The sequence below is a fragment of the Rhizophagus irregularis genome, chromosome 6 (genome assembly GCF_026210795.1).
Source record: "Rhizophagus irregularis chromosome 6, complete sequence".
Classification (NCBI taxonomy): Eukaryota; Fungi; Glomeromycota; class Glomeromycetes; order Glomerales; family Glomeraceae; genus Rhizophagus; species Rhizophagus irregularis.
The window spans coordinates 2,540,059-2,563,732 of NC_089434.1; the positions used below are offsets into that span (position 1 = coordinate 2,540,059).

At 30.6% G+C, this 23,674-nt stretch overlaps 4 protein-coding genes across 4 annotated transcripts; 3 read left to right on the forward strand and 1 right to left on the reverse strand.

Moving 5' to 3' along the window:
* Positions 1 to 1,867: 1,867 nt before the first annotated feature.
* On the reverse strand, positions 1,868 to 3,305 carry OCT59_026284 (uncharacterized protein; the record flags this gene model as incomplete). Its single annotated transcript, XM_066143079.1, has 3 exons — positions 1,868 to 2,491; positions 2,552 to 2,866; positions 2,931 to 3,305. 3 exons carry the CDS (start codon positions 3,303 to 3,305, stop codon positions 1,868 to 1,870), a joined length of 1,314 nt encoding a protein of 437 aa, XP_065992633.1.
* An 8,599-nt stretch (positions 3,306 to 11,904) lies between these two features.
* OCT59_026285 (uncharacterized protein) lies at positions 11,905 to 13,516 on the forward strand (the record flags this gene model as incomplete). The annotated part of the gene is made up of 3 exons (XM_025328952.2): positions 11,905 to 12,174; positions 12,239 to 12,925; positions 12,995 to 13,516. The coding sequence occupies 3 exons, from the start codon at positions 11,905 to 11,907 to the stop codon at positions 13,514 to 13,516; spliced, it is 1,479 nt and encodes a 492-aa protein (XP_025164554.2).
* Positions 13,517 to 13,555: 39 nt separating this feature from the next.
* Positions 13,556 to 13,879, forward strand: OCT59_026286 (uncharacterized protein; the record flags this gene model as incomplete). Its single annotated transcript, XM_025328951.2, has 1 exon — positions 13,556 to 13,879. One exon carries the CDS (start codon positions 13,556 to 13,558, stop codon positions 13,877 to 13,879), a length of 324 nt encoding a protein of 107 aa, XP_025164553.2.
* A 2,906-nt stretch (positions 13,880 to 16,785) lies between these two features.
* On the forward strand, positions 16,786 to 17,058 carry OCT59_026287 (uncharacterized protein; the record flags this gene model as incomplete). Its single annotated transcript, XM_066143080.1, has 1 exon — positions 16,786 to 17,058. The coding sequence occupies one exon, from the start codon at positions 16,786 to 16,788 to the stop codon at positions 17,056 to 17,058; it is 273 nt and encodes a 90-aa protein (XP_065992634.1).
* Between the last annotated feature and the right edge of the window lie 6,616 nt (positions 17,059 to 23,674).

Here is a 23,674-nt window from a genome sequence, read left to right on the forward strand (position 1 = left end):
TTTTATTTCTGTTTTATTATATATAAATTTTATAGAGTTTTGCTAACTTGCCTTTTGAGTTAAATAACCTGGATTAAATCACCCCCTTAAAATTTATATTTTACAACAATCATTTCTTTTTTTTTCAAAAAAAAATTATTTGTGTTATTATTCATTTTACTTTATATAAATCATATGGGCTGATCCTTGGAATCTAATTTTTTTACACAAAAATAATTTTATTAAAGCAAATATAAATTATCATTTATATAAGAATAATAAATTTATACCAGATAATGCAAAAAAAACTAATTAATTATATAATTTTTAATTTTTTTTTAATATAAGATATCATTAAAATTTAAAAGATCAAATATAACTCTCATGACAAAATCATTGATAATTCTTCGTAGAAATAAGCTATACAAATAAATTTACATTCATTTGAAAGAGAAAATCAAGATCTATCTAATGAATCTAAAATCAAGTGAATTGAATCACTAGTTGTTCAGTAATCACGTTCAGTATATTATTGAATTTTATCTAAATTTGATCATTAATTACTTCACATATAGTGATCCAATTTTCCTGATCTTTGATTCTTACGATAGAGCAAATTCTCAGCTTTCAAATGAATGTAAAATGATGACGTTAGCATATCTCCAGGAATAATAATGCACGATTTTGTCACCTGCATAAAGTCCGATCTGAAAATTTTATTTCTTACCAAAAAATGCTTTCATAAGAGAATCCCAAATTCTTTTACTTTATTTAAAAGATTTTATTTGCCATTTAAGGATTTTAGTAGAATAAATCTAATAAAATAATTTTAAAAGATAAAAAACAAATATATAATTAGTTATTTTGAAAAAAAAGAATATCTTATTATTCATTTTACAACTATTTTACATCATAATTATTTTTTATTTGCATGTATTTTTTACAAAGAAAAAACAATAAATTAAAGCTAAAAATTATGAAAAAATATGTCTTATCTATGTATATAAAATATTAAGTTTTTTCTTTTACTTACCACTTAAAAATAACTGCTATATTTGCTTATAAACTTTTTTGTCATATTTAATAAAAGTGAATAGAAAAATGATGGAAAAGTGATGGGAGTGATGGGGAAAAAGAAGTGGTTATTACCGTTATTTTTGAATATTGATTAAAAAAATTTTTTTTATTTTTTATTAAATCTGAGTTACGTAAATATGTAACACATATTTAATTTAGATTTGTGTAATGTTAATCTTACTAAAATATTAATTTTTATAAAAATCTTAATTTAGACTAATTCCAAAAATCGGCACATATGTTTTATTAATTTGAACATTATAAAGCATAATGACTGAGTTTTCTTACATTTTTGATAATGTCTCTTTTTAATTGTGTCCATAATTTACATTTTTTTTTTTTGAAAATTTGGGCAAATTATATAATTAAATAAAATTTACTAATAGGTTAAATCACCCAGGTTAAATTAGTCTTATACAATTTTATAATACATTTATTTTGTTCTAATATTACATAAAAATCTTTATAAAATTTATAATTAATGATATTTAGATCTTTTTTTTCTACTTTTAGATTTTTTTTCTTTTTTCTTTTTATTTTAGCTCTACTTTTATTTTTACTTTTTCATTTATTTCAATTTGGAAGAGTACAGATTATGAAAAGCAATAATAGGTTCGCGAAAAATATTGGGATCAGGATCAAGTTCGCAAGAGTGAATCTTATTTTAAGAGATCAAAAGATTAATTCGCTTAATGTACGATGATAGTAAAACAATCTACATCAGAATATTGATGTTATCGAAGAGCTGTCTACAATTTACCAATTCATAATTTGAGCATAATAATTAATTATATTGGGAAGTAAGATTTATTTATGCCGAAGGTTCTTCAACCCGTACTCCCAATTCTTTAAAAAAATTTGTCCAGACCTTCATAAACATATCCTTGAAAATTCGATCTGAATTTCTTATGGATCCATGACTTGTAAAATATTCTTTAAACATTATCCACTCCTTTTTTAAAAAGTCAACTAACTTATCGGCTCTTTTTTTATCAAAAATATTTACGAGTATATTCCATTGTCTAAGCAATTTTTCCATCATTTCACAGTCGATCTGATCAATACCTTTATGAACATGGTTTTGTCTGTAAAACATTTTTGGCTTGATAATTAATGGTGATAATGTACCGTTAATCATCAATTTTTGTTCTTGTCGAACACATTCTATTAATTTGTTACGATATTTCAAATAAAAAGTTTCATCATAATATGAAATTTTTGCCAGCATCCAAGGATGTAATATCCAAATTTTTGGTTCCAAAACTGCAGTGTTCACTTCTAGATAAGGTAGTCTTGGTTTTTCATCAACTATTGACAAAATATAATCCAGTAAAGGTCCATACATATTTGCTGATCTAATTGGTTCTCTTTCACCTTTATCAAGATATCTTTCACGAGTCTCGAGTGTTATTATATAAGCATGAAAGAGAATTTCCTAAAATGAAAATATTGACATTTAACCTTATGATGATAAATTTTAAACTCAACTTCTTACCATATTTTGTGGCGATTTATTAATATATTCAGAAAAATTTTTTATTATTAAATATTTATTATATTGGGGTAGTCCACCTTCGGTGGTATCTCTTGAACAATCTCGTATAAGTAATTTTGCGGCGGCGCGATATGAAATAGTTTTCGGTAACAATTTAAAGGAGTATTCTTCTTTCAATAATGACATAATATTATTATCTCTAGCATTTGTTGGGTGATTTATACTTCTGAGATAAGATGCGCTTCCCAATAAAGTCATCTGAACTTCTGTTAATACATCAGCTGTCACCGCAGGTTTGCTTCCTATTGTGACATCCTAATTTTAAAGGAAAAAATTATTATAAAATAAAATAAAATATTTTTAATTCGTAATTAATTACCTCCACGATCCTCTTTTTTATATCACCATCATAAGTTTCTATGACATAAGCAAGAATATCAAAACTTAGATATGGATTGGTTAGTAAAGTTCTGTATAATAAACGTTGACTGTTAAAAATCTCATCTATTGTAGGTATTGTTTTTTCAACGTCACAAGCTTTTGTTGTCTCTTTTATTTTTTCTACAAGTTTATTAAAAATATGTTTTTTATATTCTGTATTATTTTTAATATCGGATAAATCAAATACTACTTCAGTTGCAAGCTTTATACAATTTTGTATTTTTTCTCTGTCCCAAGTACCGATCAGCATTGTTTTCGCTTCTGAAAGTAACAAGACAAATTTATAAATTTGATCGATTAATTTTATATCCATTTTAAATTGAGAAGAAAGAAATCTGAAGTTACGCGTTTTTTATAGCTGTATTACGTCATCATCTACATATCAAAATTTTTGGCGTAACAAGCAGTACTATTATGCTCCGCTGAATCTTTATATAAAAAATTTTCATATTTAGTTGAGTAAAAATTATTGAATCACTTTTATAAATTTATTTTGTAAATTATTAATTTCTTATACTTTTATACTTTACATAAAAAATTGCTTTTTTTTGATATATCTGATATATTATTATAAGTATACATGTTGCCAAAAATATATTAGACAAATCCCAAATCCCAAATTAATTATGGCATCCCAAATGTACAAATCCCAAATTATTACGGCATCCTAAAATAATTATGACATCCCAACCCTGCAAAAAATCTGATCTGTGTTTTATCTTTCCATGTTTTTTCTGTGAATGTATCATTTTAATGGAATTTATAGCCTTAATCATGGAAATTTTATAGCCTTAATCATGGAAATTTTCATTTCACTAACATGGATATCATTTTTATGGAATTTTTACGGAAGACACGGAGAAATAATGGAAATATTCAGATAAAAATTTTTTATAGGGCAAATGTACAAATCCCAAATTATTATGGCATCCCAAAATAATTATAACATCCTAAAATAATTGACATTCCAAAATAATTATGGTATTTCAAAATAATTATAATATTCTTTTATATTTTAATTTTAAAAATCTATAATTATTATAATTTTATAATTTTGATTCAAATTTAAAAAAATTAATTATGATATTTTAAATGTATGTCTTAAATTATTGTAATATTTCAAATTAATTATATCATTTTAAATTAATTATAGCATCTCAAATTAATTACAACATTCCAAATTAATTATGACATTCCAAATTAATTACAACATCCCAAATTAATTATAAGGCTTTATAGTATCTCAAATTAATTATAGCATCTCAAATTAATTTATATTTATTAGATTATTAAAATATGATTATCAAAAATATGATGATTTTATAATATGATAATCTTGTAATACTTATAAATATCTTTTAAAAAAATTTAAATTACAAAAAATATAGAACAATTCAGCTCGCCTTATAATGAATTTGGCGTCCCAGCCGATTGAATCTTTGTTATTAAAATTCATTAACATTATAACAGATTATTTGATAAATATTACAAAAATCTGGTATAAATTTTCTGCATCATGTGACATTATAGATTATACAATATTTGTAATAATTAATAAAATTAATTGAAAAATGTAAAGTTCGTTTATTACTCATTTACAATTTATTATATTATGATCTAATATTATAATAATTATAAAATATACTAGTATCCTAAATTAATAATTACATTAATTAACTATATAATTATTTTTTTTTTATTAATATATTATCAATTTTAGTTACAACTAATCAAGCTCTGAAAATCGAAAGAGATGAATTTGCAAAAAAATAAAAGCAAGTACACAATATGAAAGTGGGGGGTTTGAGGACTGAAGGTCTGATCCCACTGAAATATTGGATGTGTAGGCCACAAAGACCCCGGAAAATACTTATATAGGTAAGGTCCCAAAAATATTTTTTATTAGTAGCTCTAAGCATAGGTTTTTACTATGATCGCTAAGCATTGTTGATATCTAACCTTAAAAATTATATAAAAATAAGCAAATCAATCTTCTAACCTAATTAAATTTTTATTTTAACACATATAATTTATAAAATATATTTATTAATTAATATATTTTATTAAATCCAATTTTAAATATGTTGTGAAGCTAAACTAAACATAATATACAAATAGATTAACAATATTCAATTAATAAAGTTAATAAACAGTAAAAGAAAAATTCGAAATTAATACTATTACAAAAAATGTAAATTTCTCCATAAGTATTATACTTACACCCATAAAAATTAATATTTAGGTAGTTTCGACTTTGCTGAACAATTTTCAATTAATTTAGAAAGTCGATTTCATTTGACCAAAGAGGTGTAATTATGCTCTGAAGTTGTAAACGGAGAAACGAAAAATTCAGAAGTTAGTACCGTTATGAAAAATGCACTTTTCTCCATAAGTATTATACCCACACTCATGAAAATTAATATATAAGTAGTTTCGACCTTGCTGAACAATTTTCAATTAATTTAGAAAGTCGATTTCATTTGACCAAAGAGGTGTAATTAAGCTCTGAAGTTGTAAACGGATAAATGAAAAATTCGGAAGTTAGTACCATTATGAAAAATGCACTTTTCTCCATAAGTATTATACCCACACTCATGAAAATTAATATATAAGTAGTTTCGACCTTGCTGAACAACTTTCAATTAATTTAGAAAGTCGATTTCATTTGACTGAAGTGGTGTAATTACGCTCTGAAGTTATAAACAAAAAAGTGAAAAATTTAAAAGTTATTACCGTTAAAAAAAATATGCTTTTCTATATAAATATCATACTTAGCCTTAAAATACAAGTAGATTTAACTTGCTGAACAAACTTACTTAAACATAAAAGATAATTTGATATAACCAAAGTGGTGAGTAGTAAAATTATATTTTAAAGTAAAACATATTTATAGTAATTTTATTTAACAAAATAAACATGTATAATTAGTGCTCCTAACAGATCGGTTCAGACCGGATTCAGCTTAAATCTGATCCGATCTGATTTTTATTTTAATAGATCTGATCTGATCTGAATCTGATCAGATCTGGTTCAATTTGATCTGAATCTAGTTCGGATCCATTTGAATCCGATTTGAATCTGATCTGAATCTGGTTCGGATCTGGTCCTTGTCCTAAAAAAAGGAAGGGAACGTTAATTACGTTCCTCAAGTAAAAAGAAAAAAAACAAAAAAAAGAAACGAACTTACCATAGTTTGTTCTTTTTTTGAATCCCGGTCGTTCAGCTTCGTCTCACGTCCAGGTTTCCTAAAAAAAGAAAGGTAACGTTAATTACGTTCCCTTAAATAAAAAATAAAAAATAAAAAAAAGGAACGAACTTACCATAGTTCGTTCATTTTTTTTAAATCCTGGTCGTGTCATTAGGCTTCGTTCGTCCAGGCTTCCTACTAAAAAAGAAGGGAACCGTTAATTACGTTCCTTCAAGCAAAAAACAAAAAAAAGAAATGAACTTACCTAGTTCGTTCTTTTAAATCTTGGTTGTCCGGCTTCATCCGTTCGTCTAGGAAAAGTTTTTTAAAAAAAAATCTGATCTGAATCTGTTCAGATCGGATCAGATTTTCTTGTGTTATGATCTGATCTGATCCGAAATTGATCGGATCAGATTTTTTTTAAATCTGATCTGATCTACGGATCAGAATTTTGAAACCCGAACCGGATCTGACTTGGATTAAATCTGCAGATCCAGATCAGATCAGATTTTTTTCGGAGCACTATGTATAATATAGTAATTTTATATTAAAAATAATACACTGAGTTTAATAAAAATTCAAAAGATACTATTGACAGATAATTAATAAAACATTGAAAAAAAAAATGAAATTTCATCAAAAAAAAATTTTTGTTTATAAAATTGCGAAATGTAGTACAAAATTAACACTCACTGTTAGTGAAAATAAAATAAAAATTAATTATAAATTCAATATATAATATTTTAAAAAGTTATATAAATATGAAAAAAAGCAACTAAAAACTCTTAGTATTTTAAAATAATACCAAAAATATGCAATTTAATTATCTTACATAGTATAAAATTTTCTTAAAATTAAGTATTATAAAATTCTTACATCATAAAACTTTACTATGTTAGCTAAGCACCTTGGTACCTTACATATATAAGCATTTTCCGGGTCTTGGCCACAAAACGTTAAAAACAATATCGATTTTTCTTATTATATTAGAAGAGCTTCTATCAGCTCTAGAATCTTAATTTTGATATTATATTTTTAAGCTTTGTAGGGGTTTGCCATCTTCAGAAAGCATATCAATTTTTATCAATATATTAGAAAAGCTTCTAACAGCTCTAAAATCTTAATTTCTATATCAACTTTTCAGTTATATTTATTAAATCTAACAAAAATTATTATATCAGAAATTGATTCTGCGTGAGTTAACTCATTAATTATCATATTAACTACTTAAGTCTAATGAAAATCATGAAAATAAGTCTAACAGTTCTTATTACCCCTTAAATAAGTCTAATGAAAAAATAAGTCAAATGAAAATAAGTCTAATAGTCCTTATTACCTCAGAATTAAGTCTAACAGTTTTTTTAAGTCTAACGAAAATTTATAAATAAATCTAACCAAAAAATAAGTCTAACCAAATAACTCTAACTGCCCTAAATAAGTCTACCCAAAAATGTGTATAACAGAAATGGTTTTAGGCGTGTTATCTCATTAAATGGCATATCAAATAAATAAGTCTAACAAAAAAAATTGTAAATAAGTCTAACTGTCCCAATTTCTCCATCATAAATCTAACGAAAATATATATGCCATGTTCTATATCTATGCGTGTTAGCTTAATAAATGGCATATCAAATTATTAAGTCTAACGAAAATTTGTCCCAATTCCTTCTGGTATAAGTCTAATGAAAAAATTTAAGTCAAATAATTGTCCTAAGGTTTCCATTAATAAGTCTAATGAAAATTATGAATAAAGAACTGGTTTTGTGCAGGTAAAAGCTCGTTATCTAGTATATTTTATATAAAAGTCTAATAAAAATAACTTCTGTAAAAATCCTGAAAAATTTGCAGAATTGTCCTAACTTTTCAAGCAAGGTTCAGCAATATCGGAAGATAGCAAATTATCAAATCACTAATCAAAAAAGGAATATTCAGCCTTAATACAATTTGGCCTATATTCGACTAGAATTAATAAAATTTGACTTTAATTAGTAAAGATCTATGATTAGACATATATTCAACCTAGTTGAATTATGTTAATCAAATATTACGCATTATGCATTACGTGTATTAAAATAAAAGTTCATCTTTTTTTAAACTTTTTTAATTTTCTTTCTTCCCTCCCTGCCCTTTCCCTTCCTTCATTTCCCTTTTCCTTTGTCCCAGTTTCTCTTCTTCCCTTTTCCCTCCCTTCATTTTCGTTTTCCTTCCTTCGCTTTTCCCTTCCTTACCTTTTCCTCTTTCCTTTCGTCACTTATCTCTTTCGAAGGTATACATATACTTTCAAATTTTTACTTCTTTTAACAAAACGTTTCACTGACATTTTCATTTTTTTCTTTTTAGATTTAAGACGCCCATTTAAAAGGCTCGGGTGGGCTTCTGAAATACAGAAACCCCAAAGATTTGTAAGTACGAATTCTTTGGAGTTTTTTTTTTATTTTTTTTTAATATGAATGGTTACTAACTGTTCTTTTTTTACTTTTTTTTAGATTCGGCTGTTTGGGTGAGCTTCCAAAGTATGGAAAAACCAAGTTTCGTAAATACGAAACTTAGTTTATTTTTTATTTATTTTTTAATTTAGTATGAACAGTTACTAACCATTCTTTTTTTACTTTTTTTTTAGGTTCAGCCGTTCAGGTGGGCTTCCAAAGTATAGAAATCCCAAAGATTTGTAAGTACGAATTCTTTGGAGTTTTTTTTTATATTTTTAATATGAACGGTTACTAACTGTTCTTTTTTTACTTTTTTTTTTAGGTTTGGCCGTTTGGATGGGTTTCCGAAGTATAGAAACCCCAAAGATTTGTAAGTACGAATTCTTTGGAGTTTTTTTTTTATATTTTTAATATGAACGGTTACTAACCGTTCCTTTTTTACTTTTTTTTAGGTTCAGCTGTTTAGGTGGGCTTCTGAAGTATAGAAACTCCAAAGATTCGTAAGTACGAATTCTTTGGAGTTTTTTTTTATATTTTTAATATGAACGGTTACTAACCGTTCTTTTTTTACTTTTTTTTAGGTTTGGCTCTTAGGTGACTTTTGAAAAATGGAAAAAACCAAGTTTCGTAAGTATGAAACTTGGTTATTTTTTTTTTGTTTATTTTTAATATTATGAATGGTTATTAATAACCGTTCTTTTTCTTTTTTTTAGGATCAGATGTTCCGAAGGACAGGAAAATTCCAAGATTCGTAAGAATCTTGGATTTTTTTTTATTTTTTTTTAAAAAAAATATTACAAATGGTTAGGGCAGTGACATTTATTACGTAATATTTTAGGGTGGGAGGGTATTTAAAGGTCATATAACATATAAGTGTAACATAAGATTTTTCATATTACATGGGGGTGGAGGAGTATGGACTTATAGTAAATAGATATTACGTAATAAATGTCACTGCCCTTACTAATAACTGTTCTTTTATTTTTTATAAATTTGGGTGGGCTTCCATATTTCAAAGAACGGGAAAATTCCAAAGATTCATAAGAATCTTGGATTTTTTTTTATTTTTTTAAAAAATATTATGAACGGTTACTAATAACCGTTTTTTTCTATTTTTTAGGATCTGGCACTGGTAAAAAAATGATTTATCCTACACATATCTTACACATATTGGGTACTTAAAATGTAGAAAATAAATGCAACGAAATAATACACATATCATGCAATATCGAAGGGTGCTAATATATATATCGTACATATATCAGTGCCTGATAGGTATACTATATATATAAGTACCTGATATGTGTATGATATGTGTATTATTTGTGTATGATTTTCTACATTTTGAGTACAATATATGTAAGATATGTGTAAGATATGTGTAGGATAGACCATTTTTTTGCCGATGTAGTGGGATGGGCACTGAAAAAGGAAAACCAAGAAACCAAGATTCGTAAGTAGGTACAAATTTTGGTTTAATTTTTTTTGTTTTTTTTTAATATATGAACGGTTCTAACCATTCTTTTCTTTTTTTTTAAGATCTGGCGGGCTTCTAAAGAACGAAAAACTAAGAAACCAAAATTCGTAAGTAAGTATGAATCTTGGTTCTTTTTTTTTGTTTTTTTTTTAATATATAAACGGTTTACTAATAACCGTTCTTTTCTTTTTTTAGGATCGGGTGGGCTTTCGAAGAACGAAAATCCAAAGATTTGTAAGTACAAATCTTTTATTTATTATTATTACGAATGGTTTATTAACCATTCTTTCTTTTTTTTTATAGGATCGGATGGCTTCCGAAGAATGAAAACCCAAAGATTCATACGAATCTTTAATTTTTATTTATTTATTATTATTATGAATGGTTTACTAACCATTCTTTCTTTTTTTTTATAGGTTCGGGTGGACTTCTGAAGAACGAAAATCCAAAGATAAAGATTCGTAAGTAGTGCTCCTAACAGATCAGTTCAAACCAGATTTAGCTTAAATCTGATCTGATCTGATTTTTATTTTAATAGATCTGATCTGATCCAAATCTGATCAGATTTGGTTTAATTTGATCCGAATCTGGTTCGGATCTATTTGAATCTGATTTGAATCTGATCTGAATCTGGTTCGAATCTGGTCCTTGTACTAAAAAAAGGAAAGGGAATGTTAATTACGTTCCTTAAAGTAAAAAAAAATAAAATAAAAATAAAAAAATGAATTTACCATAGTTCGTTTTTTTAAATCCTGGTCGTTCAGCTTCATCCTACGTCCAGGTTTCCTAAAAAAAAGGAAACGTTAATTACGTTCCCTTAAGTAAAAATAAAAATAAAAATAAAAAAAATGAACTTACCATAGTTCGTTTTTTTAAATCTTGGTCGTTCAGCTTCGTTTCGCGTCCAGGTTTCCTAAAAATAAAAGAAAAGAACGTTAATTATGTTCCCTTAAGTAAAAATAAAAAAAACCTAAAAAAAAGAAACGAACTTACCATAGTTCATTCTTTTTTTTTAAATCCTGGTCGTTAACGTCTTAACGACTTCGTTCGTCCAGGTTTTCTAAAAAAAAAAGATAGAGAACGTTAATTACGTTCCCTTAAGTAAATTAAAAAAAAAACTTAAAAAAAGAAACAAACTTACCATAGTTCATTCTTTTTTTTAAATCCTGGTCGTTAACGTCTTAATGACTTCGTTCATCCAGATTTTCTAAAAAAAAGAAAAGGAACGTTAATTACGTTCCCTTAAGTAAAAATAAAAAAAAACTTAAAAAAAGAAACAAACTTACTATAGTTCGTTCTTTTTTTTAAATTCTGGTCATTAACGTCTTAATGACTTCGTTCGTCTAGGAAAGGGAACGTTAATTACATTCCCTTAAGTAAAAATAAAAAAAAAAACTTAAAAAAAGAAATGAACTTACCATAGTTTACATATGCCCTAATCTATACCCTAACTCTAATTTTTTTGAGATAACTCCAAATTTTATGGACCAATCATAACGATAGTCAAATCACCTGACATTATGTGGTAACACTAATGACGCCACTAATGACGCCAAAAAATTTTTATACATACGATATAAATTTTTCTGTTATTGTTACGAAAGTTAAGTGGTAAAAAAATATGGTATTAAGACTCATATTGAATTTTTAATAACCAGAAATTTTTATACTTATCGCATTTTTATAGATCTGTTGTACAATTTTTTATATGCTGCTATTTTTTAACGCGTAAAAAAACTGTTACTTTCAATGTCAAATTCTAAGCAGCAAAAACCTTTTGAAAAAGAAAATTACCCTATTTCATCTGAAATAATATACTATGGTGACCGAAAATTTACTTACTGTTGTTATTCAAGAAGGTACCTACCCACCAACTGTAAATCATACCGAAGCACCTAATTATTTTCCTATACCTGATAATTATATTATTAAAACTACCTGGGGTCAGGCTAGTAGAAGTCGTACTATTCAATATTCTATTTATTACGCAGAAGAAAAACCTCATTACCTAATTTGTTTTGGAGATAATTTACAATATCAAGTTGTTTTAGCTCAATCACCATTTGATGCTTCTGTTGAACTGCACAAAGTAAGTTATTATTTTAAAAAAAAATCATAAAAGAATGTATTTTAATTTATACATATTTTATCAGATTATAACATCAGATAAGAAGACTGCTGTTTCTGGAGTTTATTTTTTTGGACTTCAATTAAAATGCATTGATAGATATCGCAAAGGTAGACCACGCGAATTGAAACTACATGAAGAATTAAGCAAAACTATACAAATTAAACGTGCAAAAGGTCTTGCGAAAAAAGAACAAATACACTTTGAGAATTCAATTAAAAACTTCTACAATCCTAAAGATCGTGTAGTTTTAAGAACTTTGGATTTTACTATAGAAAATAAAGAATATCATGTAACATTTGAAGATGATGATAGTGTTAAAAAAAAACAAAAATTACAATCAATGGCATATGTACAAGATATAGAAAATATACCTCGTAATGCATATTGCCATTTTGCAGCTGTAGAATCAACATTACCACGAGAATATGCTATTTCTCAAACCCGTCAAGAGATTAATGCATGTATAGGAGAATTAATACCCATTAATTTTATTGATTTAAATTCTACTATTATACAAAAAGGACCATTGGAAGAACCTGATATAACCGATCCATTAATTATTGAACAAGTTGTTAGTGCAACAGGAAAGGGTGCTTACCGAAGTGTTAAAAAAATTCTTGAATATATAATACCATCATATATTAAAAAAGGAGTATTAGATCCTGCAATACCAACTATTCATCTTCGAATATCTGGTGATGGGCAGAACGTAGGATGAAAAGTGAAGCATGTGATGATTACCGTAGCACTATTGGATGATTCAATGAATCTTTTCAAGCCTGATTGTCATTATACAACCGTTTTATTTTCAGGAACAGAAAATTATCTAACTTTAAAAGTTGCAGTAAATGCCCTAATTCAAGAATTGCAAGAATTAAGTAATAATGGAATGATTATAAACAATATTTTTTGGAATTTTGAGCTTTTTTTTAGCTCAGATTGGAAGTTTCTCGCTACCTGTTTGGGTTTTAATGCCGCAAACTCCAATTATTTCTGTCCATGGTGTGAGATAACTAAAAACCAACGTGGAAATAGGCAAGTTGACTGGGTGATTAGTAAATCAATGAGTATTTTAAATGAAAATCCAATAGCATACCCAGGTCATAAATTACCACCACTTTTCAATATGATTTTGCTTAAAAATCATGTTCCTGATAAGCTTCACATAATGTTACGTATAACCGACCGCTTGTGGGAGTTAGTTTTACAAGAAATCAAAAATGAGGGATTATTTAATGACATATCTCAGAATATTATAATCAAAGAGATGGAAAAATTAAAAATCCGATTTGAGTTTTAGAAAATTCGTGGTACTGAGAATTGGGATTACACCTCTTTAATGGGGGATGATAAGCTTCATGTTCTTTGGAACTTTAATTTGGCAAAGTTTTTTAATCCAGAACGTGCTGCATTAATTAAAAGTTTGTGGAATGGATTTGCTAAGTTATATGACCTTTTAGGAGAAATAAAAACAGATCCACAATATTTTCGTTTAAAAGCAAAAGTATGGTACGAATTATTTTTGAAAAAAACTGTGATAGATCCTAAAACTAATAATATTTTAGAACAAGGACTTTATCGATCATCAGATGTAACCCATATATTCATGTTTTGGTATCACATGTTTGGGAATTTATGCTTATCCATAAAAGGTGGGGATTAAATGCATTTTCGTGCAGTGCTATCAAAAAAAAGAACCACAATCATGTTTGTTATTTTTTTAAGAAAACTCTCAAGAATGGTGGAAATTTTCAAAATAAAACATCAGCAATCTGCGAAATTTTGGAACATGAAAACTGACTTCTATTTTATACTCAAAATAATGTCTCACTTTCCTATCTAAAACCTCAAAATATTCACATTTTATAATTTTAAAAATTTATCTTTGGTTAATATTTAGATAGAAAAAAATATCAAAACACTTTATTATAGACGTATATAATTTTTTTTTCTATTACAATAAAGTTTTAAATTTGTTTCACCCAAAAACGTATATATATAAACCCTGCTTCACAATAATTCTCCTTTGCATCTCTTTCACCCTTAATTTTCCATTCAACAACAACTTCTCCAGGATTATAATTAGATTTGCGCCTTTTAGTGTTTACACCTTCAGTAATACAACGAGTTGCAATGGCTAATAGGTTATTTTTTAAATGCTGAAGTGGATCACTAAATAAAACAACATAAGTTTGTTGTTCATTGTCATAAAATTTTTGACCCCATAATGGATTATTCAAGATTTCACTTAATATTTGATATCCAGAAGATCCTTGGAAAACACACTTGTAGACATTTCTATTACTATGATGATGATAAATATGTCCTTTAAAAATATTAAAAAACTGATGTTCGGTACAGGCAAGAGACACTAATTGACGACCTCCTTTTTTAAATCCATGTGGAAGTTTGCGGTAAATTAAGTAAACTAGAATACTTCTAAACTTTTCATTGTTTGTTTCTGACAAATTATCCAAGTCATTACGCGGAATATTATATTTTTTCACAATATTCAAATGCCGTGAAAGCCCACTTTGTTTCTTAAATCTTTTTTGACAAGTAGAACAGATAAATTCTGATGTAGATGTAGTAAAAGACGTTGTAAGTGAAGCAAAACTTGTATTAGTGCTTGACATATTAGTAGTAATTAAATCTGAAAAAGTATAAACATGTTTTTAATATTATTTAAAAAATAAAAAGTAATTTTGCAATAACTAACTTTATTTACAGTTAACAACTGGTAATATTCAAAAGCGCGAGACACCAATTGCCAATTACTAGTCTTCCACTACTCAAACTCATCGGTTTTGGGTTGTGTTCATCGGTTTGACGCGTGTTTTAATATGTTATTTTTTTTTTCAGGGTGCGTTCGCTAAATTGATCACAAAAAAAATTTTTTTTACTATTTGTGATGGTGTAACATTAATCAAATTACTATATAAAATTAGGCCCAATCTTGATAGTTAGCCGATATGGTTCTTTTTTTAAATCCTGGTCATTAATAGCTTCGTCAACGTCCAGGTTTTCTAAAAAAAAAGAAAGGGAGCGTTAATTACGTTCCCTTAAGTAAAAATAAAAAAAAAACTTAAAAAAAGAAACGAACTTACCATAGTTCGTTCTTTTTTTAAATCCTGGTCATTAATGGCTTCGCCCATGTCCAGGTTATCTAAAAAAAGAAAGGAAACGTTAATTACGTTTCCTTAAGTAAAAATAAAAAAAAACTTAAAAAAAGAAATGAACTTACCATAGTTCGTTATTTTTTTAAATCCTGGTCATTAATGATTTCGTTCACGCTCAGGTTTCCTAAAAAAAAAGAAAAGGAACGTTAATTAAGTTCCCTTAAATAAAAAATAAAAAAAAACCTTAAAAAAAAGAACAAACTCACTATAGGTTTGTTCTTTTTTTTTAAATCCTGGTCGTTAGGTTTCGTTCGTTCAGGCATCCTAATAAAAAAGAAGGGAACCATTAATTAAGTTCCCTCAAGTAAAAATAACAAAAAAAAAGAAACGAACTTACCTAGTTCATTCTTTTAAATCTTGGTCATCTGGCGTCCGTTCGTCCAGAAAAGGGTTTTTAAAAAAATGAATTTTTTTTTTTTAAAAAAATTTAAAAAAAAAATCTGATCCGAAATCTGTTCAAATCGGATCAGATTTTCTCGTGTTTGATTTGATCCGATTTGAATCTGATCAGATCAGATTTTTTTTAAATCTCATCTGATCTACAGATCAAAATTTTGAAACCTGAACCGATCTGACTCAGATCAAATCTGCAAATCCCAGATCAGAACAGATTTTTTTCAGAACACTATTCGTAAGTACGAATCTTTATATATATATATATATATAGTCAACTCTCTTTATAGTCACACATTTGGGACAGTCCATATTTGGTGATTATAAAGAGATGTGACTATATAAAAAATTTCTTATATTTGTATATCATAATTCCGGCCAAAAATTAACATAATTTTAGCTAGAATTATACTTAAAACTTTATTGTATCGTAACTTCGCCAATATTAATCGTAGAGAGATGATCTTACCACCATTCGATTCGTCTTGATGAGACGGTTCTAATGGTATTAAATACATCGAAATCCAATCACTAGATTAATTTCCGAAATTAAAAAAATATTAATGGTTTTTGTGTAATAACTCTGCCAATATTGATCCTAGAAAGACGATCTTACTACCATTCGATTCATCTTGATGAGACGAATCTAATGGTATAAGATATAACAAAATTCAATCACTAGATCAATTTCCGAAATTAAAAAATATTAAACGGTTTTTAAGTAATAACTCCGTCAATATTGGTCACAGAGAGATGAGCTTACCACCATTCGATTCGTCTCGATAAGGCGATTCCAACGAGCTATAAATCGTCTTTTTACAATCACTAGGTACCGAGAAATCTAGCAAAATGTTAAATGGCGCAGTAAACGTAAATCAAGAAATATTATAATGCCGATGTTTAACATTTTGTTGAATAACTCGTCAGCCAGTGATCGGAAAAAGATAAAACTCCTGGCCCTTTTGTCACTAAACCTCCTTCCTACATCCCTTCCTCTATGCAAGGATGGGATGATACAGTAAATCAAAATGATAATAATATCCTCGTTGATGTTACTTCTCCTCCTTTGCAATCAACAAGTAGATTTTCCCCAATTCCTCATTTTGCTCCCATTCCACCTTCTAACGTCACCCCTTCCTCTCCTATTGATATGGAACAGCGTCTCTCCTCTCTTTCCGATACTGTTGCCTCTTTGGCTGGCTCGATTAAAGAAGGAATCCAACAAAACAACCTCATCTTAGCTCGGCAACAAGGCCAAGCTAATCAATAATTGTTCTCTTTTTCCCCTTCTTTATTACCGATTTATCAGTGTGTAATAATGATGGACAACAAAAAACATAATTTTTCCCCTCACCCCTCTCCCCTTATCAAATTTGGTCAATTAAATGTTAATGGTTTATGTTCCCCAGTTCGACAACAACATTTGCTTAATTTTTTTCTTCACTCCTCTTTTGGTGCTTTATCTATTAATGATATGCGTCTTTCTCCTTCAAATGCTAAATTTATTTTTAAAAATGAACACTCCCAACATCACTTTAAGTCCTATTGGGCTTGTTCATCTTCTTCTTCTCGCCCTCATGATGGTGTTGGTATTTTGTTACGTAATCCCCTTCATAAACATGTTCAAACAATTGATCCTTGGAACGGTCGACTTCTTAAATTAGATTTGTTTTTTCATCAAACAAAAATTTCTATTATCTCTATATATTATCCTCCTTCTGGTTCTGTTCATCAATCTATTTGCAATGATCTTATTGCCAAACTTCTTTCTTGGCTCGATTATGCCCGAGCTAATAATTATTTTGTAGTTATTCTTGGCGACTTCAATGCTGATGTAATCGCTCATTCTAATTATTCACCTAATCATTTTAAGCTTCTTCGCTTGCTTTCTTCTCGGTTTTTTACTGATCATCAAGCTCACTCCTCTACAAATGGTCCTGATCCCACCTTCTTTTATGATAATGGATCTTCGAGACTGGATTATATCTGGTCTTTACCTGGTTTTCCTGCTCCTGGTCTTTTTTCACAAGTGGTTACTTGCCCGGGTCTCCTTGATCGTCCTTTTACCGATCATAAAGTTCTTACAACTGTTTTTGACTTCAGTTCTTGCCTGGCCATCTTGGCTAAATCTCGACTCAAACAGAAAAAAGAAATGCGTACTATTTTCTCTTATACTTCCACTTCAACTGAACAATGGAATAATTTTACTGCTGAAGTGGATGATTCTCTTGGTGTTTATTTGGATAGACAATATCATCCTAATTTTGATTTCTCCTCTCTTTCTCTTGATCGTATGTGGCATGCATTGAAAGCTGCCATAATTAGTGCTGCAATTGAAACTTTACCCTTTCAAAAAGTCTCCAATACACACCGACATTCGTACTCTCCTGAATTAACTAAACTTATTGCTATTAACAAGTTTTTAGATCGATTCTTATATCGCCTTACTACTCGTCATTCTAATCGGTCTACTCAGATTGCGCAAATGACTGCCGCTTTACCCTCCCATCTTGAAAATCTTGCATCCTTACTACCTGATTACTCAGTTCCTACCTATTCTATAATCCCTGCATCTGTATTTAAATCGTTTTTACGATCACAGAAGAATTTAGTTTCTGCTTTTTTATCTACTAAATTCGCCCAACACCTTACGGACTCAGTGGAATATTATACTGCTCTACGTGACGAACACTTTTCGAACTCGCTCAGCACCTTTATAGATTCTGCCTTATCAATAGAAAAACGTTCAATTGTTCTTGACCGTGTTCTGGTCGTTTTGGACTCATCTCCTACTTTATTAACGGATCCTTCGGATATTAAACATGCAGCTATTTCTCATTTTCAATCAATTGTTTCTCCTCCGTTGACCCGTTACTCTTCCATCATTTCATTTTCCGCCCGATGGCAACAAGCTTACACTCCTCTTGCTAATGTGTCTGCTTCACTATATGATCCTGTTTTGGCGCCTATTTCGCTACAAGAATGGTCTACTGCGATTTCCTCCATGCCAAATAACAAAGCTTCCGGCCCTTCAAAAATTTCTTATGAGATGATTAAACATCTGTCCGGTGAAGCCTTGGATTTCTCTCTTTTACTGGCCAATACCTGCCTTTCTCGCGGTGATATTCCTGCTGACTGGCGTGAAGCTGTGGTTTATCCTATTCCTAAACCTCACGAATTTGATGCTCAACTTAAGAACACTCGACCTATTACTCTTCTGGAAACAGTTCGAAAATGTGTAGTTAAGGTCGTCACGAATCGTCTCTCCAACATTCTTGCTGATAATAAAGTTCTCCAAGGTGGTAACTTTGCTGGCTTACCTGGTGGTTCTACTGATGTCCCTATCAAAATGCTTGATGCGATTATCCATCAACATAAACATGACTTTACTGATGATCAGGAACTATGGATCGTTTCTCAAGATATCTCTAAAGCTTTTGATTCTATGGATTTAAATATGCTTAAATTAGCTTTAGATAGGCTACATATCCCTGCCCTTTTAGTGCGATTTATTTTAAATCTTTTTACACGACGAAATAATAAGATTATTACTTGTCATGGCGATACAGCTACTTATAGAGTACGTGTTGGTATCGATCAAGGAGAAATCATTTCCCCTCTTCTTTGGGTTATTTATTTGGATCCTTTACTCACTGTTTTGAATCAAGAAGCACGAGATCCTTTTATTTTAAAATCTTCAGCTCTTTTAAATTATTCTCCACTTGAATTTGAACAACATTCTTTACCGATTTCACATTTAACGTTTATGGATGATTCTACACTTATTGCTTCCTCAAAATCTGGAATAGAAGACCGTCTTTCTATTACTGCTGAATTTTATACTTTAAATAATGTTCAAGCTAATTCAGCTAAATATGTTCTTCTTTCATCTTCTTCCCCTTCTTCAAAGATTATCTTTGACCTTACACCTTCTTTTTTAGTCTCTGATTTGTCTCTTTCCCTTTCCTCTTTATCTTTGCATGCTTCCTTTCGCTTTTTAGGCGTTTGGTTTTCTTTATCCGCCTCTTCTGATTTTGTTCTCAAACAAGCGCGCTCCATGGTTAAAGATATGGCTGCTCTCCTGGGACCGAAGAAATTATTAGCACAACATGTGGCCTATCTCTATAATGCTGTTTTTCTTCCGCGATTGGAATTTCGTCTTCAAACTACCTTTTCTCTGAAAGTACTATTCAATCAATTGTCAAGCCTCTGTTTTCAGTACTTCGAAGAAAAGCTGGTCTTGCTACGACTACTCCGTTGCCCTTGTTATTTCTCAAACTTCCCTTTTCGATTCAAAATGCTTTCTATCGCTTTCTTTCTTCCCATATTGCATCTTGGCAAAAAATTTTCACTCATCCTGATTTTAAAGATTTTGCCCTTTATGCTATCTCCTATCTTCAAGGATATTTGGGTGCTGAAAGTTGCCCGACTACTATTAACTTAGAACCATGGTCACAGATCGTTTCTTTGCGAACGCACACTTTGTTTAATTCGCTATTGTTTTCTTCGCATTTGAACATCACGTGGTCTCTTTCCTTCCGGCCTCCGAGGCATGATTTACAACCTGCTCTGCCACTCCGATCTATTCTACCTCATTCCATTTTTCAATCGAGTTGGAAACTTTGGAAAAACTTGAATATATTTGTGCTTGCTCAATTGGTTTCTCCTTGTGGACGTTATCTTATGAATTGGCCTGACCTTCGTTATCTTGGCATCGTTGGTCGTAAAGGACGGATCCCTAATTGGTTTACTTTTATTAATAATAATTTTCTTTCTTCTTCCTCTTCTACTTTACTTTTATCTTCATATTTTATTAAATCTTCTTTTACTTTAGCTTCTCCTTGTTTATTAGATCATACTGTTAAAGATTATTCTTTTTATCCTCAATGGGCTATTAATCTTGACTCTGCTACTCAAACGTTATCTGTTGGTCGTGTGTGTATCACTTATAAGAAACAAAACTCGGCTATTATGTCTCATTGGCTTCCTGTATCTACCTCGGCTGATGAACGATCCTATGACCCTTGTCCTGGTTGTGCTCTTAACATTCCCGCCTTATCCATGAAATCTGCCATCAGACAACGCTGTAATAGCGAGAAATGTTTTTTTAATGTAACTCTATCGGATACTGTGGGCTATCCTACCAGAAATGCCAAAGTTTTCGCGGCTTACCTTCCCATTACTTTATCTACTTCATGGAGTTATGCGACTTCCTTGGCTCTTGTTCACTTTTCAAACGCGTCTCCCGCTCTTTCTCCTCTCTTTAAGGATAGAATTGATGGAACTGAAGACATTATCTTACCACTTTCTGTGCAATCTTTGTACACAGATGGTTCGTTCCATCCTGCCAATGATTCTTCGCCTTCTTCCATGACTTCTGCTTGGATTGCTCTTGATGATGTTGGACTTGTTCTGGAATCTTCTTCCATGCATCTCCCTTCTTACTTTCCTTCCGCTTTGCGTTCCGAAATTTTTGCTGTTCTATTAGGATTGAACGCCCTTTCCCGTGATTCATCAATCTCTATTCATACTGATTGTAGTCAGTTAATTTCACTATGGACACGGTTTGTTGATGCTCCTTTCTCACCGAAGTTGCCCCGAGAACCTAATCATCTTCTTTGGCTTTCTATTCGACAACTTATCATGGATCGTAATCTTAATGTTGAATTGATTAAAGTTCCTGCTCATGGCGATGATATCTACAATATACAAGCGGATTCTTTGGCAAAAGATGCTCATTCGTCTTTACAACCCACTGCTCTACTTTCAACATTTTGTTATGCTCCATGCTTGTTGACTTTTAACTCCTTGCCTATTGACGTGAATGTTCGACATTTTCTCCGCTCTATTGCAGATTCTCGTGCTCTTTTATCTTTTTGTTCACTAGCGCGTTTTACTGCTCTTGGTTCTCCTTCACTTTTTGATTGGGCTGGTATTTATTTTTGCCTTTCACAAATTAAAGGTTTTGCTTCGCATAAGAATGGTCGTCCTGAATTTTGGATCTTCCGTATCAAACTTCTTTTGGATATGTTACCTACCTTAACTACTCTTCAACAACGCAAGCCTTATTTATATTCTCCTGATTGGCTTTGTCCGCAGTGTAATTCTGCTCCTGAAGATTTGAATCATCTTTGGACTTGCCCTTATATTCTTCCAGAGCTTAATCCATGTTTAACACATCGTTCTGAAGTCATTAAATTTAGAGATTCTTGTTTATCTTCTTTCCTATCCTTGAAATCTTTGGATATTTCTTTTCAAACCGAATTTTCTGCTTTGGATTGCTGGAACTATGATGCTCCTTCTTCATCCTGTCTTTGGCTTTACTCGAGGATTGTTGCCTGCGCATTTAACGGCATTTTTGAATCAACACTTTCCTCTCTCTGTTATATACAAGACTATTTCTCCTCTTCTTAATGACTTCCAAGTCGAATTATATGGTGAAATTTGGCTATGTCGGAATGTTCTTTTCCATGCTTGGGAAGAGTCGCAGGGTATCTCGGCTGCTTCCAAATTACGTGGCCCATCTATAAATTCTTCTCCTATTGTTTCTTCTCCACATACAAATAACTCTTCTTTGGCGACAGTTTCTCAGGATTCCTGGATTTCTTGGATATCCTCTTCTATAATTCGGGGTGGATCATGGATCTCGCACTTGGATTTTCTGCGCCGCTTAACAGTTCAACCTCTTAGGATTTCTTTCTGGTAACGGACTGGATTTTTGGATGTTGGATAGTTGACTCACACTGGCCTTCGGGTAAAGTTGGGGTATGCGATTCTGTAATAGTCTAGTTTTTCTTTGCTTTAATTTTATTTTAGTTTAGATTTCTTTACTTGTATGAGTCGTGAAGCTACTCTTTTTATTTTTATTAGTTTATTTTCTTATTTTTGTAATATTGTTCGTTTGAATTTTCGATGTTAAATATAAATAAAAATAAAGTCATAAGACTGTTTGCACAGGAAAAAGATAAAACAGGGTTGGTCACCCTATCTCGGTGGTTAGTCACTGAGACCCTCATTAAGCCTGAGTATGGTGAGGTCGCAGGTTCGATTCCTATAATCACGGAAATAAAAAGAATTTTACTGCGGACGCTACAACCAATAGCGTGAAGGTACAGGGATTAGTGTAGTTGGACTGCATTATGGTGAATTAGTGTGTACGGTTAGGTCGCACATTTCAACTAAGCGGGTCATGGTGTCCTTCTAACGTTCCCTATGAGGCCATTGGCACGTGCGCGGTCTGTCCCGAGGGGTCACTACTATACCTTGCCCACTCCTGGGGTCCGCGGTCACTCTACGATACCGCTTGGGGTCAGTAACGGCTAGATGGTCGTCCTAGATGGTAAAGCTGAGGTGCAATGTCTTAGTGGTAGTTAGACCTTCTGTTAGGTCTTAGACCAACCAAGGTGTTCGTGCGCAGAACAGGTAGCATGGCTATGGGGTTCGATTCCCTACTTCTTGGGTCCTGGTTGGTGATCCCTGGTGGTTGATACCCACCATAAGGGAGGGGTGTCTCGGACAGATGCTGCTACTTATGTCCAGAGTGGTCGCTACAAAAGTATACCACTTGGGGTAAACAACTGTACTATCGGTGCTGGGTAATCGCGGGTTGTAGTGGCCTTTGAGTGAGACTTAGTATCTAAAATGGTGGTATGGAAGACTAGATGGTTGATGTTACCTGTCGAAAGTCCTCCATGAAAGTAGATGCTCTCTAAAGGTCGTTAAATAAATTGTGTATCAGTATCATGCAATGGGTATAGGATGAGTAGGCGGCGTGTCTGAAGCTTCGGATCAGCCTAAATGGCCCGATGGGGGATGTCTTCTATAGTGGTGCTGTTACCTGAGGAATTAAGTACTCGGTTTAATGGTTGCCCATTGAAGATGATAGG